The 15,211-nt window shown below is 30.4% G+C and overlaps 2 protein-coding genes across 6 annotated transcripts in view; both read right to left on the bottom strand.

Moving 5' to 3' along the window:
- LOC108747248 overlaps positions 1-554 on the bottom strand; it is a 19,012-nt gene extending 18,458 nt beyond the window's left edge. Inside the window, exon 1 of one of the 5 annotated variants that reach the window (XM_018484622.1) lies at positions 241-554. The gene's annotated coding sequence lies outside the window, so the exon portion shown is untranslated. The remainder of the gene's footprint in view (positions 1-240) is intronic. The other 4 variants (XM_018484623.1, XM_018484621.1, XM_018484625.1 and 1 more) reach the window with 4 other exon arrangements.
- A 5,345-nt stretch (positions 555-5,899) lies between these two features.
- Positions 5,900-13,491, bottom strand: LOC108747189 (DNA excision repair protein haywire). The gene is made up of 15 exons (XM_018484512.1): positions 13,333-13,491; positions 12,924-13,129; positions 12,608-12,718; positions 12,184-12,333; positions 11,924-12,097; positions 11,646-11,837; positions 11,468-11,565; positions 11,265-11,371; positions 10,875-11,171; positions 10,534-10,802; positions 10,283-10,447; positions 9,979-10,165; positions 9,774-9,922; positions 9,049-9,165; positions 5,900-6,206 (listed from the first exon to the last, which is right to left on the bottom strand). The coding sequence occupies exons 1-15, from the start codon at positions 13,364-13,366 to the stop codon at positions 6,078-6,080; spliced, it is 2,385 nt and encodes a 794-aa protein (XP_018340014.1). The 5' UTR covers positions 13,367-13,491; the 3' UTR covers positions 5,900-6,077.
- Positions 13,492-15,211: the final 1,720 nt, after the last annotated feature.

Raw genomic sequence — 15,211 nt, 5'->3', positions numbered from 1 at the left:
ACACACACACACACACACACACACACACACACACACACACACACACACACACACACTTATTGTTACACACACATGCAAGCACGCACGCACATTAATATATACTCATATTATTATATTATTTCCGTATTATTTCTTATTTTCTGTAGCTGCTTCCTCAACAAAACATTTAACTATATCAAATAAATGAAGAGAATACGTCATGACATGAAGAAAACATAACGGATACGCTCTAGAACTTACATGAAAGTGAAACTTAAAAACACCGACGACGGACGACTCACTAATCGACGTTCTAGAAACGAACTGAGGTTTCTTTTATGAAGTATGTCTTCAGTATTAAGCTGGTGCGAGAAAGAATGTTCATTGAAACGCTTTTAAAGTGAAAGGACAGCCTGCGGGATTTAGAATTGAGGTCACTAGCAGTCAAACCAAGTACCAATATTCGCTCTTATAACTAAAATCTTTTTCTTGTGCACACAAATTTCGATACGATCGATACATACGATCATAATTTGAATAGGATTGATGCTATCACAATAGTCATGGCCTCGTGCTACTAATTTATGATTAACAAACGGCAAGACAAGGATGTCATTTCACGATGTGCGAGTTATGGATACGTTTTAAATAGTAATTATTAGAGAATTGCACTGGGAAATGACAATTTAAATAACATACGTTCATTTGATTCTACATAATGAACACTTTTTACTTCGAGTAATAGTCGAGATAAACGTAGATTAGCGTATGTCATAAATCGTATATACATATAATAGAATGTTATTTGCTTTCCCACTATAAAGAGTGTCTCACTTTAATTATTATACAGTCAAATATCTTAAAATTCATAAAATTTAGAAGAAAATATTTCAGATAAAAATTGTATAATCTAAAGGGGGACAAATATTGGTAAAATGAATTGTCGAAAAAAATTAATTTTTTGAGGTGATCGCCATTTTTTTAAATAGAATTATAATAATTTTTGTCACATAATATAATTTTTTTAATTATTCTGCATATAAAAGTATTAAGATACAGATATCGAAAAATCAATAGTTTATCAGAAATATTTTTTACATTGTATAATATATAAAAGTATTAAGATATAGATATTTATCGAAAAATTAATTGTTTGTAATTTTGATGTTAAATACCAGAATAAAGTATAAAATACATGATTGTAAACTATTAATTTTAAGATATCTATTAGGGATGTACCAGATCGTAAAATTACCGGATATTGGATACCTGAAAAGAATGTGACACCGCATATCTGATATCTGATCAGATATCCAGCAGGTAATTATCCGATCGGATATCGGATATTTTTCAGATATGCAGTACAAATTCAAAATTCTTTAATAAAAAAAATGTAAGAATACGACCGTGTATATAATATAAATAAATATGAGAGAACGCCAATTCTCGGTCAAAGTTAGATGTTACAAATACAATATAGATTCTTAATTTAAATTTAAATTACATCTGAGATAATTATATAAATTTAAATTAAGAATATCTTATGTCTCGTTTTTGAACATGCGTGTTGTCTGGGTGGTCCTCGAGTCCTTCGTTGTTCAGCAAGTATATCGATTGTTAAAGTTAATAAAATATCCGTATAACAAATCAAACTAACCAAGACTCCTTACAAATCAAAGAACTGGAAAAGATACAGGCAGTAGGAATCAAGACGTCGCGCAAATAATAATGTATCTATAAAGTGTGAAACTTCTTTATTCACTATAATGCGCTTACATGTTTCGACTCACTTTCGAGCTCTCCTCAGAGACAACACAAACTAACATAAATAAACTGTGAATAAAAATTATCCTGTCATGATGAGCTCCCCTACCTTAAGAATTTAAATACTAGAATTAAACCCAAAAAGAGTGAAAGAAAAAGAAAAAAGAAAAATAAACGAAAACAAGAAAATAAAGGAAATATCGAAATGAGAGAATATGAAAAACTAATTTATCCCCTTAAGATTATAATTAATTATCCCGAAAATAAAGACGCACACCCTGATCACAAATCACAAACATTACTATGAATTATTCAAAAACCGATTCTCGATATTTTCTTTATTTTCGTTCGTTTTAGTGAATAAAGAAGTTTCACATTTCATAGATATATTATTTGCGCGACGTTTTCTGCGCTTGACTCCTATTGCCCGTATTCTTTCCAGTTCGTCAATAAGATATTTTTATATCATTTATCTATTACAACAGAAACAAATTTGTCACTAAATCAATTAAAAGATTAAAATAGATTAAAATGAAGATTAACGATAAAATTTACGTATAAATTATGAAGCCAGGGACATCATATCTAGATGTTAGCAAATTTCAAACAATTCGACAAATTCAAATGAAAAATATAACGCTATAAGGACAGACCAAACAGCTCGATATTTATTTATTACTGCTACTAATTATAAGACTAATAAATAAGAATGAGATTCATTAAAACTCTCAGTATTTCTTTGTGAATTGCTATTCCTGTTTGCTCTTTAATATGTGACATTTCAGAAATTTTCCTTTTATTATAATTAGTTATTATAATTAATTTCTATATTTTGAATCTTGATACCTTCCTAATCAATAGAATAATTATAATTTAAAATGTGTTGAGTAATAACCGAATGTTTCGACGAATCACACTTAATGTTACTTCTGTGTTTATTTACACGAGTTCCAAATTCCCTCATTATCAGTCCCACGAAACCTCGCAATTTATGCAATTTATTTTATGAACGTTTTGAATTGAAAATTTATCCCATTTATCCTATGTACTTTTTTGAAAGAACTTAATTTTAATATCTATATTCGGTTATAAAAATGAGTTAATAAAAGACGTGATGATATTTGATACGTTAGATAAAAATGATAAAGTAAAAAAATATTTTTATGGGATTATATATAGAATCCGTGTTACACACACTGATATCCTCCCATAGTTCCTATGTAGCACCGATTATTGCGGAAAATTTTTAGAAATGTTTCAATCTTTCATTAGTTTTAATCTTGTGTGCAACAATTCTGAAAGGATTCTGCAATATAAAATGTTTCTAAAATCTATCATATGCAATAAATTGCAAAACATAGGGCCGATCTCATCAATTCCGATTAATCTTATCGGTCGACTGTTACATTAGGACTGACCAATCGGATTTGCTGTTCAGTAGAATTGACCAATCACGATTGACACTTAATTGATCGAGCTTAATCGGAGTTGGTGAGACCGGGCCATACATAGAACAAAAAATCATCATAATGTTAATATGTTTTCAAAAGTTTGCTGAAAGTTATTTTTTTCAATCACAATTCAGTTTAATGTAATTTTGATGTTATTATGACTTGTTCTACTTTAATTGCAAAAATCTTTTTTATATGATTGACTGTTATTGTTCTGCTTTAAGATGATTCTTAAGTAAAATGCCGAAAAAATTTGGGGTGCCTCACCCAAAATTACAAATATCTGCATAATTTAGATAAAATATTAAAACTGCATGTATAGCTTAATGAAATAATATAGAACATACGATATTAAATCAAGAGTTACATCTTTATCGAACGAAAACAAGATAAGATTATGTTTACTTTCCGAGATTATCCAATCAGTAGACAATGTTTTTAAAAAATATTTAAAAAATATTTTTAAAAACATTTTTTTAAATGTTAAAAATAATGGGTTAAGTCCGAGGGGGTAACCATTCAAAAAAATAGGTGTACACCTGGACTTCGGACTTCAAAACTTCACCGGAATTCATCGAACTTGATCGGAATTAGTGAATTCATCGGAATTCATGAATTCATCGAACTTCATCGGACTTCATCGGATTTTATCGGACGTCGAGGAATTCTTCGGACTTCGTCGGACTTCACCGGACTTCTGACAGATTGTATCGGAATTCAAAAGTGATTACCCCTTCGGTTAACCCCGAATTTTTTATTAAAAAAACGTTTATTATAACATTTGAAGAAACATTTCTTTAACGTTTAAAAACGTTTATTTAATGTTTGAAGAAATATTTCTTTAACATTAAAAAAACGTTTTTTAATGTTAAAACTATTTGAACAAAATTAGGAAAAATAACATTATAGAATCTTTTTTTTAATTTATTTTTTTTATCAACAGCCTAAACCTTAGACAACTAATTTTATTAATTAATTCTAATTCTTTTCTATCTTTTTAATTATATTTCAATCTTTTTCATTTACCGGCCGGGTTTTGGAACTTGGGACCTCAGAGTTATGAGTCTTGTACTTTATTCGTCACGTCACTTATAACCATAGACAACATAGGCCAGAATCCATAGTTCGTGCTTAATCTCAAGCAATGTCTTAAGATGCTAATATGGCTCTCTGATTGGTTTATGCACTAGCTTAAGCGGATTCTAGTCTAGAAGCCGAACTTTTGTTATTTTTGTGAATTTTTTAAAAATTTAAGATAAAGTTTTTTGGGACAGGATTTTTCTCTACATATTTGTACATATTTGAAGAATGTTTCAAAATTCTTTTATTAAAAAAATAATTGTTAAAATGCGTTGTATAAAATTAACGTCGTGAAAAATAAAACTAGGTCTATGGCTCCCACGATTCCAGCTCTTTTGCTCAACTGAAACAAAAAAACCAAAGAAATTCTTAATTAGTATAAGTTTGGCTATAACAGATACTAGAACAAAGAAAAAATACTAATAATTTAAAAAATGTTATGTCGAAAATTAAGTTTCGATTTATGCCTTTTTTTCACCAAAATAGTTGTAAAAATTACAAAAATATATATTTCGACTTAATCCTAATACGAACTATAGCCATATATATATGCACATGCCCGACTCGTTATCAACTGGTTTTCGAGATATCACGGGAGCCAATTTGAAAAACATAGTTTTGAGAAAAACTATGCGTTTAAAGTTTTTCATACTGATTATATAGAGATAATTTTACTTACGATCAATTAGCTAGAATCCTCTTTTTTTCCATAAACTACTTGTACTGTCGCCGGAAACTGTTAAAATGTGTTGCAACATTTTCTTCATTCTTCTTGTTCTCATCATCATATTCTTTTGAAATAGGAAAGTCGATATCTTTCGAACTTCGCAGTTTTTTGCGAAAACGAGTCAAAGATCGCTCCTTACCAAGTGCAACAACTTTGTTAATTTTACGAATTAGGCTAATTCCTTTTACAGACATATTTTCTATACCAAATATTTGTAAAATATGTAAAAAAAATCAATTTTTTACTCGCTAGACTAGAATACCCCCTTAAGATCAGCTCGAATCTTGAGTAACGTCTATGGGTTCTACTCATAGTACTTCTAGACCCCGAGTACTGTTTTGCACGAAAAAAGTACCAACTTCACGATGCGAAGCAGGCCGATGTTCATAGTTGATTCTTACATTTAAGATTGTCTTAAATCTATCTTAAAATGTCGTAAGTCAATCCGAGAACTGTATTAACATCTTAAGACATTATATTTAAGACGGTTTTAAAATAAAAACGAATTATGACACCATGTTTTCGCGTTTCACAGTTATAGATCTTACATATCATGAAGATCCATAGACAGAGAGGGTAGAGAATTACAGAAAAACACTTGCAAATTGAGCACATCATAGGTGCTTCTCATTTGATGACACAAGTCGATACAAGTGTCGTTCTATCTTTGTCACTCTCTGAATGTCAACAAGGATAGAATGATGCTTGTATTGACTTGTGTCATTAAATGGAAAGCATCCCACATAATCTTTCCACCATGCGAACTTGTACACACCATGTAATACTTCCACCATGGTTACACCGCTATCAACTTCATAATTAAAAAGATAATTTTCGATACAGCTAACCAAATATAACCTTCGATCATTTAACAATAATCTTTCATTTTAATTAAGTTTCGTTACTATACATATACTATACAAGAAGCTCAAAACCCATACAAAAATGGATGAGTTTTTCTTTTATTAAGTGATACATGGAATACAAACTATACAAATTAAACTAGTAGTAACAAAATCGTTTATTAACATTTATCAATTTGTGATGTTAAGAAAATATTAGGAAAATCATACTACTTATGTTCTAAACTTTTTAAAAAGAGGATGCTTATTTGCCGTCGATGAACCAGGAGCTTTTTTATATTCGTAATAAACAGTATCATCCGCTCCGGATATTGACATCATCGTGCCAGCTTTACGTACAATCTGAGAAAAAATTCATTATTACACTTCGATAATGAGACATACATAGATAATATAATAAAAGAAGTTATAGTAGTCATTGACTTTAGCATCCTTCCATGATCTTGACATATTTTGTCACAAAAGGAATTGTGTGTGGCATCCAGAAGGTTTTAGCCATCGCTTGTCATTCGTTAAAAAGTTATTAATCATTAATGAATAAAATAAATACTTCTTTTTACACAGTCAGCCTTAAATTGTTTGGAAGACAAAATGAGTTTAAAACATGACGAATTTCATGTTTTTATTAATAAAATTTTTTACATTTAATATTACATAATAATTATAATCGTAATTGTTAGTTATTAACACCTTGAGTAATTCCAAATTACTAAAAATTAATCTATATAACTTTAATTCGATTTAATAATCGGAAATCATGCCCGTCACTATTTTAAATTTTATATAAACCATTAAACTTTGAAGTCATTCATTATTTCGAAATCCACGTCTATTGGCTAAGCCTGCAGCCGAGTTGCACATTACGACTGATTTTCCTTACCATCATCCCTATCCTATTCCTTCCGTTTCATAGCATTTAGACTGCGCACGGAGACATAGAATGATCGAGTTCAGGAACGATATTAGCTGTAAAGCGGGGAACACAGACTCTTGCATAATGCATAACACATGAGGCATAAAAAAATGAATCAATCAAAGTTCTTTATTTCCTTCCTTTCTGTGAAATAAAGGACTCTGATTTGTTGATTTTCTTATGCCTTATGTTTTATGCGTTATGCAAGAGTCTGCGCTCCCCGCTTAAATCATACAGAGCACTGGACTTTGCTAGGGTTATAGGACTTCGAAGCATATTGCCCCACGTTTACTGTTCACAGAGTTTTATTATTATTAATATTATTTGGATATTAGAAAATCGAAAGTAACACTTCAAAATAGAGATATGTTAACTAATTTTAAATGTTTAAAATTTTTTTTTTCAATTAAAATTTTTTGAAATTAAGATTTTTTTTCGATATACACACTTAGTTAACATATCTAAAGTTACTTTTGATTATAAAGATTTTAGATTTTTACTTTTGATTTTCTGTATTTTGATTTACAGTTAATATCGTCCCTAAACTCGATTGTCTCCTTGCGCAGTATGCTACGAAATAAAAGGAGTAAAGATAACGGTAGGCAAAAAATTGCTCGAAATGTGCAAAGCCCCAGATCTGTGTTACACTATTGTCATTATTCTAGATGCTTTTTCAACAAGATAATATTTCTTTCCAAAGTTATGTTCAGATTCTCATCCAAGTATCACCCAGGTGTATCATTTTATTCTGTTAAACAAGAATAAAATGAACGATAGCGTAACATAGATACGAAATTACAAATAATGATTAACTTCAAGATTTATTCAAGGTTTATACGAAATTTGAAACAACTATCGGCACGATTTTCAATTATTAAAGTAAATTAAAACTTCATAGACTTTATGATGAATTATACAGATCAACAAAATTTAGGGAGGGTCTTGCGCTTTGAACTTTGAAAGATGTTTCCGTAGGATTTTGATGCGCTGAAAGCAACATTGTCCATTTTTTCCCATTACTTTTCGTTTTTTATATAATCGCAAAAACAGTTTTTTCTGGAAGTAATTTTTTTTATTAATTTTTTTCGGCTAAACAAAAAATGATATCGAGGTCTGTTTTACGGCATTTAATTCAGAAATGTTCCAACAATATTAAAAATATTTTTTCGATGCTTATAAAAATGTTTTATGCAAACAAAAAACTTTGGAAAAGTCGTAAAAAATCGGAAAAAATTAACAAATTTTAAAATATAAAACTAAATGATTTGAAAAAAAAAATCATAAAAAACATCTGATAATTTACACTTATAGCTGTATGTTTCTAGTTTAAATCCTTTTTTTTTTTGAAAAATTAATTTCCGACCATTTATTCAGAAGTTATTGAATTAAAGCGCCTAAGCAGCCCGCGCGTCACCTACAGTACGCGATCCTCTCGAGTCTAACACATAGCTATCGAATACAGGAGTGTGTTGTATAGTCTTTTTTAGTCACTGATTTCAAATTTGAAGTAAAAAATGTGCAATTTAAAATGGCGGATCCAATATGGAGGACAAAAATTTTTAAAAATCCGTACTGTATGAAAATCGGTATCTGGTAGTTTTGTAAATCTCTAATTACTGTAATCACAATTGTTGAATTGAAAGTAGCAGATCCAATGACGATGAATAGTAAATATATGTACACGGAACGGTGATTTTAACGTTACCCTTATTATAATAAAGTGATACCTCCACATGATACTGGATGGATGACACTAAAATCACCATTCCGTGTATATTTACTTATTATTCATCGCCATTTGATTTGTTATTTTCAATTCAACAATTGTGATTACAGTATAAGTAATCAGAGACTTACAATCGTACCAAATATCGATTTTCATGTACGGATTTTTTTTTAATAACATACGTCAAGATCAAGGACATTGTTCTCCTTATATTTATTCTGTATAAAAATGAAATGTACGTATAGAAATCATTACATTTCATAAAAGTCTTTCACATAAAATACAAATAACTTTAATAAAGAAATTGTTTAAGGATATATCCACACAACTTGCATAGCCGCATAAACGTATGCGTAAAGAAAATTATTCAATCACATTTTACATGCGTCTTTATAGAAGAAATGGAATTGGATAATTTTCTTTATGCATATCGTTGTGTGGAATGGCCCTTACTCCCAACATGTCTACAGCCTCTACTGCTATTGTTCATTATAGACGACGCTTTAAAGAACATTTTCAGCTAAGTTCATATGAAAAGTACTCACTGGTTTTAATCCCTCGCCTGGTATTCTTTCTTCATCCGCATCAGTGTCGCTAGCTGTTAACACCTGCTGCAATAATTGACCTTGCTCGTCTCGATTTCCATACATCAAATCTGGCTCCTAGAAAAATTACAATCATAATCGTATTTTATGGTTGCAAAAACCTTATATAATATATAGCATATTTACTTCTATCCTGATAAATTACTGAGCAAAAATGTTTCAAATAAACGTTTTACCATCTGAAGGGAGACAAATACGATAAAATCAATTTCCTTATGTCATCAATTCGCGAGCAGCCTAAATGCCGATCGGCGCGCGAGTTGGTGACGTAAAGGGCAGGAACAAAGTTGAAAATCGGCCGAAATGCAAGTAAATCCCAGCATTGAACTATATTATCGTTTATACTTTAATTGTGGAAAAAGATTTTTTAATCTGTGTGTGTGTGTGTGTGTGTGTGTGTGTGTGTGTGTGTGTGTGTGTGTGTGTGTGTGTGTGTGTGTGCGTGCGTGCGTGCGTGCGTGGGATGAAGGTAGTTAGAAAAATATTTATTTGAAAAATAGTCGCTGAAACACACACATGCACACGTACACGCGCGCGCGCGCACATACGCACACACACACGCACGCACACGCGATTTTACGAACCCCTTAAATAATATACTGTGCATAAAAATAAAGAGAGAAAACTGCAACGTTGCACAATCATTTTATCAACCATGTCGTTACCTCATCCATGCCTGCAAGTTTCGTGATAACTTTATACGCATAACCTTGATTCACGAGAAACCGTTGACGTTTTCTGGAGTAATTCATTTCCATCGTATCTTGCGATACGAGCGTGTAAAAAAATGCATTATATTCCTCCGCAATTGCACCTAAATAATGAAAATTTTAATAACACGAACTTATCTCCAAAATAAATAAATTATACCTTTTTTAGCTCTAAGAATGCGCCCTAATCGTTGTGCTTCTTGTCTTCTAGACCCACCATGGGATGAAATTTGAATCAAGACGTTAGCCTCTGGTAAATCAAAAGAAGTATCAGCTACTTTACTGACAAATATTGTATTCACTTTCATGTTAAATTTAAAATTTTGCAAGATTTGTATCCTTTCACTCTGAAAATAAAACATCAATCATTATGAGGAAGAAATAGTTAATTTTGCATACTCTAAAATCATTGTTGTGTATTATTGTATACGATTAATTTTTTAATTGAATCAATTAATGTTTACCTGACTAGTAGGGCCATAAATATATGGCTTATTCATTTTAATAGCATAATGTTTCAATGCGAATACGTTGTCAGAAAAAACGATTGTTTTATCGCCACGTCTTTCATGATATTGAATTAAATATTGACAACAACGAAATTTATTTGGATTCATCACATATAATAACTACAATTATAAAGAAATATAATATAACATGCAGAGATACAATATAGGTTAAAGTTATAAATTATGTAGATATAATAAAATTTAACCAGTTTTCGACTCATCTTGCAAACAAGATACTCCTTGTAAAATTCTGATGTCATAGGACACCAAACTTCAGCACATTGTACTCTTGCAATAAATCCTCTTTTTTGCAATTCCAACCAGTTAGCCTCGTATAATTTAGGACCAATTAAAAAATTTAGATCGGCAATTTTGTCATCCTCTCGTAAGAGTGTAGCCGTTAAACCTAACTTGCAATGAGACTGAACAATTGTTAATACTCTACGGAACATTTTTGCAGGAATGGTATGCACCTCTAAATAAAAATCATATTTGTTACATGGAAACAAATATTTTTTTGCTAAATAATTAGAATAATAAAATTTACCATCTAAGACCATAATACCCCATTCCTGTTCTTGAAGCCAACGCATCGTTTGCTCAGCTTCCCATGAACGTTTCTGAGTATGTGTAATCATAGAATATGTAGTTATTAATATTCCACAACCCATAGGTTTATCCTTCACTTCGCTGGTGAAACGACAAATCATGGAATCATCAGCAGTAGACCACATTTTAAATTGTTGCTTCCATTGTTCTACAGATACACCAGAATTACATAGCACTAGGGCACGTTTACGTACTGTACAACAAGCTGTCACTCCGACTAAACTTTTACCAGCGCCTGCGTTTAAGAAGATCCAAAATCGTTTACAGATATACTGCCATAGTTCTTCTGTCATATTTGAAATGGTTGGATTTTATCATACGCACTTACCGCAAGGTAAGACTATTACTCCAGATCTAGCTCGTCCATTACCAAACATTTTCCTCAAACTTTTTTCTTGATAAGGTCTTAATACAGCTGATGGTTTCAAGTCAATACTGATAATAAGATATTAAATATTCGTTTAAATTTATATTTACTTATTTGAATAAGAACCACTTTTCAAAATACATTAACTTTATTGATTTACTTACTTTATATCAGGATTTATGCTATCATTACGAAAATCATATTCTGCCAATAAAGGATGCTCCAATTCAATGCATCGTTTTTGTATAACTTCAATTTTCTCCTTTTCACCATAATAATACAGGTAATGTTGATATAAATGCATATCATATTTTGTATAAACATAAAATAATAGACATATACCTGATTCACTTCAAAACTAACTGTTTTTAATTCCTGATCTTCTTCTTCATCTTCATCCTCCTTGTCAATCTTATCGTAAAAAGCAGTTATATCTTCTGGAATGGTAGCTATTTCTGTTAATATTGGATCAGTTTCAGTCTCTGAATTCGTTTTATTAGGTACAGATGCATTTACAAGTGATTTTGATCCAAACTATATTCACATAAAGGAATAAACATGTATCTTATCTTACTATCAAAATTAATTGTTAAATTATTGGCACGAATATTTCAACAGACCTGTGGAATTTTTATTTTTGCTTGAATATTCGTGACAATATCATTGGTTTCTGTATCTTCCACAAGCTTTCTTAATCGACACTCTTGAATTACTGGATCCTTTAGTAACCGTTGCAACACTTCAGGAAATGGTGATTCAATGAAATATTTATTATGTTTTAGGACAAGTTTAACCTATATGTAAAATATGTAATATTTTATTAAGCTAATTTTTTTCTCGACAATATTAAACATTTATCAAAAATTGTTTTTATACTCACTTTTCCATAAGACAATGTACACAGTTTGATAAATTCAATTATACCATCAGGAATACTAGTCTTACTCAATCTTTTCAAATACTCAATTATATCTTGTGTTTGTAGGCCTACGCTAACCGCAGCATAAAGCGAATATGCAGTTAATTTATACTACAAAATAAAAGTATCTTATGTATTGTACAATCGTGGATGGAATAGTTGCAACACTTTTTTCAATAGGTTTTGCAATGTAATCTCTGTTTACCGAGAGTAATTGATTCTTACTTATAGAACTGTAAATAAAAGATCAATCGCTCTCAGTAAACAGGCTGTATTACAAATATTCCATTGAAAGTAATGCGACTATTCTGTTCAGAACTGTATATCACTTGTTCTCTTTTTAATGAAATTTAAAGTTTTCTAGTTTTTGAATTTTTAATCTTACTTCATGAATATGTTCAGGCCGACATACAGGTTCTGATATAGCTATTAAAAAATCATGAGCATGTTTATACACAGGAGAAAAGGATTCCAAAAAAATATGTCCATTTGGCGCCTAAGAAAATACAGAGATATTAAATTCAAACTTATACTTTTAATTTAGTCTATTCAGAACTTAATTAGTTCCACAATCCTGGTAATCATATGATATAAAATGTACACTTGACATTCAAGACACAATCGTGTTAATTTTTTAATTTATTTTATAATAGTTTTATAAAATTTAATTCTTTCGCCAAATTTTAGAAATAGATACTTACCACCCATAATGGTCTAGATGAACAATCTGATTTTAAAATCATTTGTGAGCGATAATCTTTTGCACCAAATTCATCCTCGATCGCGCACTCATCTTGTTTTTCTACATCATTTTTTGCCGCATCTGGTATACCATCTGTCTCATTACTGTCTATCGAATCATCATCGTTGTATTCATCATAATCGTCCTTGCGCTTCTTCAATTTACCTTTATTTAGTGCAACAGTAAATAAAAACAAAGTCTGTAGTGCACATAATTATTTTTCTTTTTGTATAAATGTATATAATATATTAGTACATAAATACATTAAAAAATTACATGAATATAATATTAATATAAAAATAAATTATGTAAAATTGAGAAATGTAATCGAATAGAAAGTGAACAAAATACATATGTAGGTTATGTACTGTTATCTTTTTTGAAGCGCTTTGGCGGACCCATTATACTGAAATTTAAAATTCAGTTAATCAATAGTTACAATTTCTTCTTTTATTCTTCTTTGGTATAGATGTCTCCTTTGGGACATCATTACCATTACTCCATCAAAATTGTATCTTACGGCACGGAGTAAAAAGAAGGAGATTAAACTCAAGCCGGTCACAAAAAATAGACTCGAAACTATAGTATAAGCACAGTATATACAGTAGTGCAATTCCCGATTTTGCGTGGCCAAAATGGAGTGCGCATGCGCGAAAAAGCAAGTTGCCCTATCTCATTTTCTTCTTCTTTATTGCTCTCTTTCTATTTAAATGACTGTTTTAATGTTCCATTTAAAGAGCTGAGAGCAGAAATTTAGAGGGAAATATAACCTACATTGTCCATTTGATAGTGTTGTGTGAGAAACCTCAAGAGACTAGTCTCGTGAAAAAGTAAAGTGAAAAAGTGAACGAAAATAAAGAAGAAAACCGAGCAAGAAAGTTTTCTTTTTGAGAGAATAGTTAACTTATATTATTATATACGTTAGCTCTTCTCTTGGAAGAGCACTTTGATCTTAGCTCTCTATTTCAGGTGCTGTGTCAACTCCAAAAAATTGTGAAAAAAAAGAACAATATATAATGATTATTCATCATTCATCAGATTATTTCATTGTAATAGTAGGTTTATTCGCGTTGCATGCTCTAATATGCTCCTATAACAATTCTTACTCATCCAACGCATTTGTTGGAGTGCGACGCGAATAACTCTAGTGAGTTTTTACAGAGCGAAAAAAGGATGAAAAGAAAAAGAAGTTTAGGTGGTAACCATGATAACCTAGGTAACTTGCTTATTTCGCGCATGCGCACTCAATTTTGACCACGCTCATATCAAAGGTGCCGACAGATTGCGCTACTATATGTACTGTATAAGTACATACAGTATAGACTGAACGTCAGCACCTTTAAGGTAGTGGATCCTCAGTCACACGACTCGTCGCTATGTTGTGGATTGGAAAGGCGCTTATAAATTGCTTATAAATTTAAGTTTTAATAAACTTACAGAATGATTTTTCTAAAAAAAAATAGACATAATTCTGTGTCATGAAAATTGTTTATAACGAGTATATTTTTAAATTAGAATTATATAATAATATTACGTTAACGAACTCATTATATAAAGATAATATTCACATTAATAATAACAATATTAAACAGTAAGTAAATTAAAAATAATAATTAATTAAATATTATATAAAAATGGTAATTAAATAATTATGTACAATATAAAAAAATAATGTATTATATGAAAATTGTAATTAAATGTGAAATTGTAATTTAGTAATATACGCACACACACACACACACACACACACACACACACACACACACACACACACACACACAATTGCATACTTTATTACGAGAATACTTTATCATATACAAATATAACAGTCTATACAATATAACGTTCCCGAAAAAATTTGATTTAATTTTTTAATAAAACTTGATTTTATCATTTAATAAAACTTAATTCTTTGATCTACTTTTTTCTTACAAATTAAAAAAAAATTAAGTTTTGTACTACGACTCTTATTTGTATAATTAAACTAATATAAGTTGCATAAATGATAAATCGATATTTGGTTCCTATAATCGTGCTACATATAGTACGATTATACGAAAAAATCAAATATCGATTTATCATCTTCAGCCTTGAAAAATGGATAATGTTATGTAGTTTACATCTACTTTGTCAGAGGGCAATAGTGTGCGACATCATTTTGCGGTTTTGGGCCGCGTTTCATGTCCTCTCTCAGGTTCCTCTCTAGTACAAGCTATTCCAAGCAATGCCTTAATACACCCAGGAATA

The sequence above is a fragment of the Trachymyrmex septentrionalis genome, unplaced genomic scaffold, assembly GCF_001594115.1.
Source record: "Trachymyrmex septentrionalis isolate Tsep2-gDNA-1 unplaced genomic scaffold, Tsep1.0 scaffold196, whole genome shotgun sequence".
NCBI lineage: Eukaryota > Metazoa > Arthropoda > Insecta > Hymenoptera > Formicidae > Trachymyrmex > Trachymyrmex septentrionalis.
The sequence above is the reverse complement of the archived record's forward strand: the minus strand, read 5'-3'. Positions and strand labels throughout refer to the sequence as shown.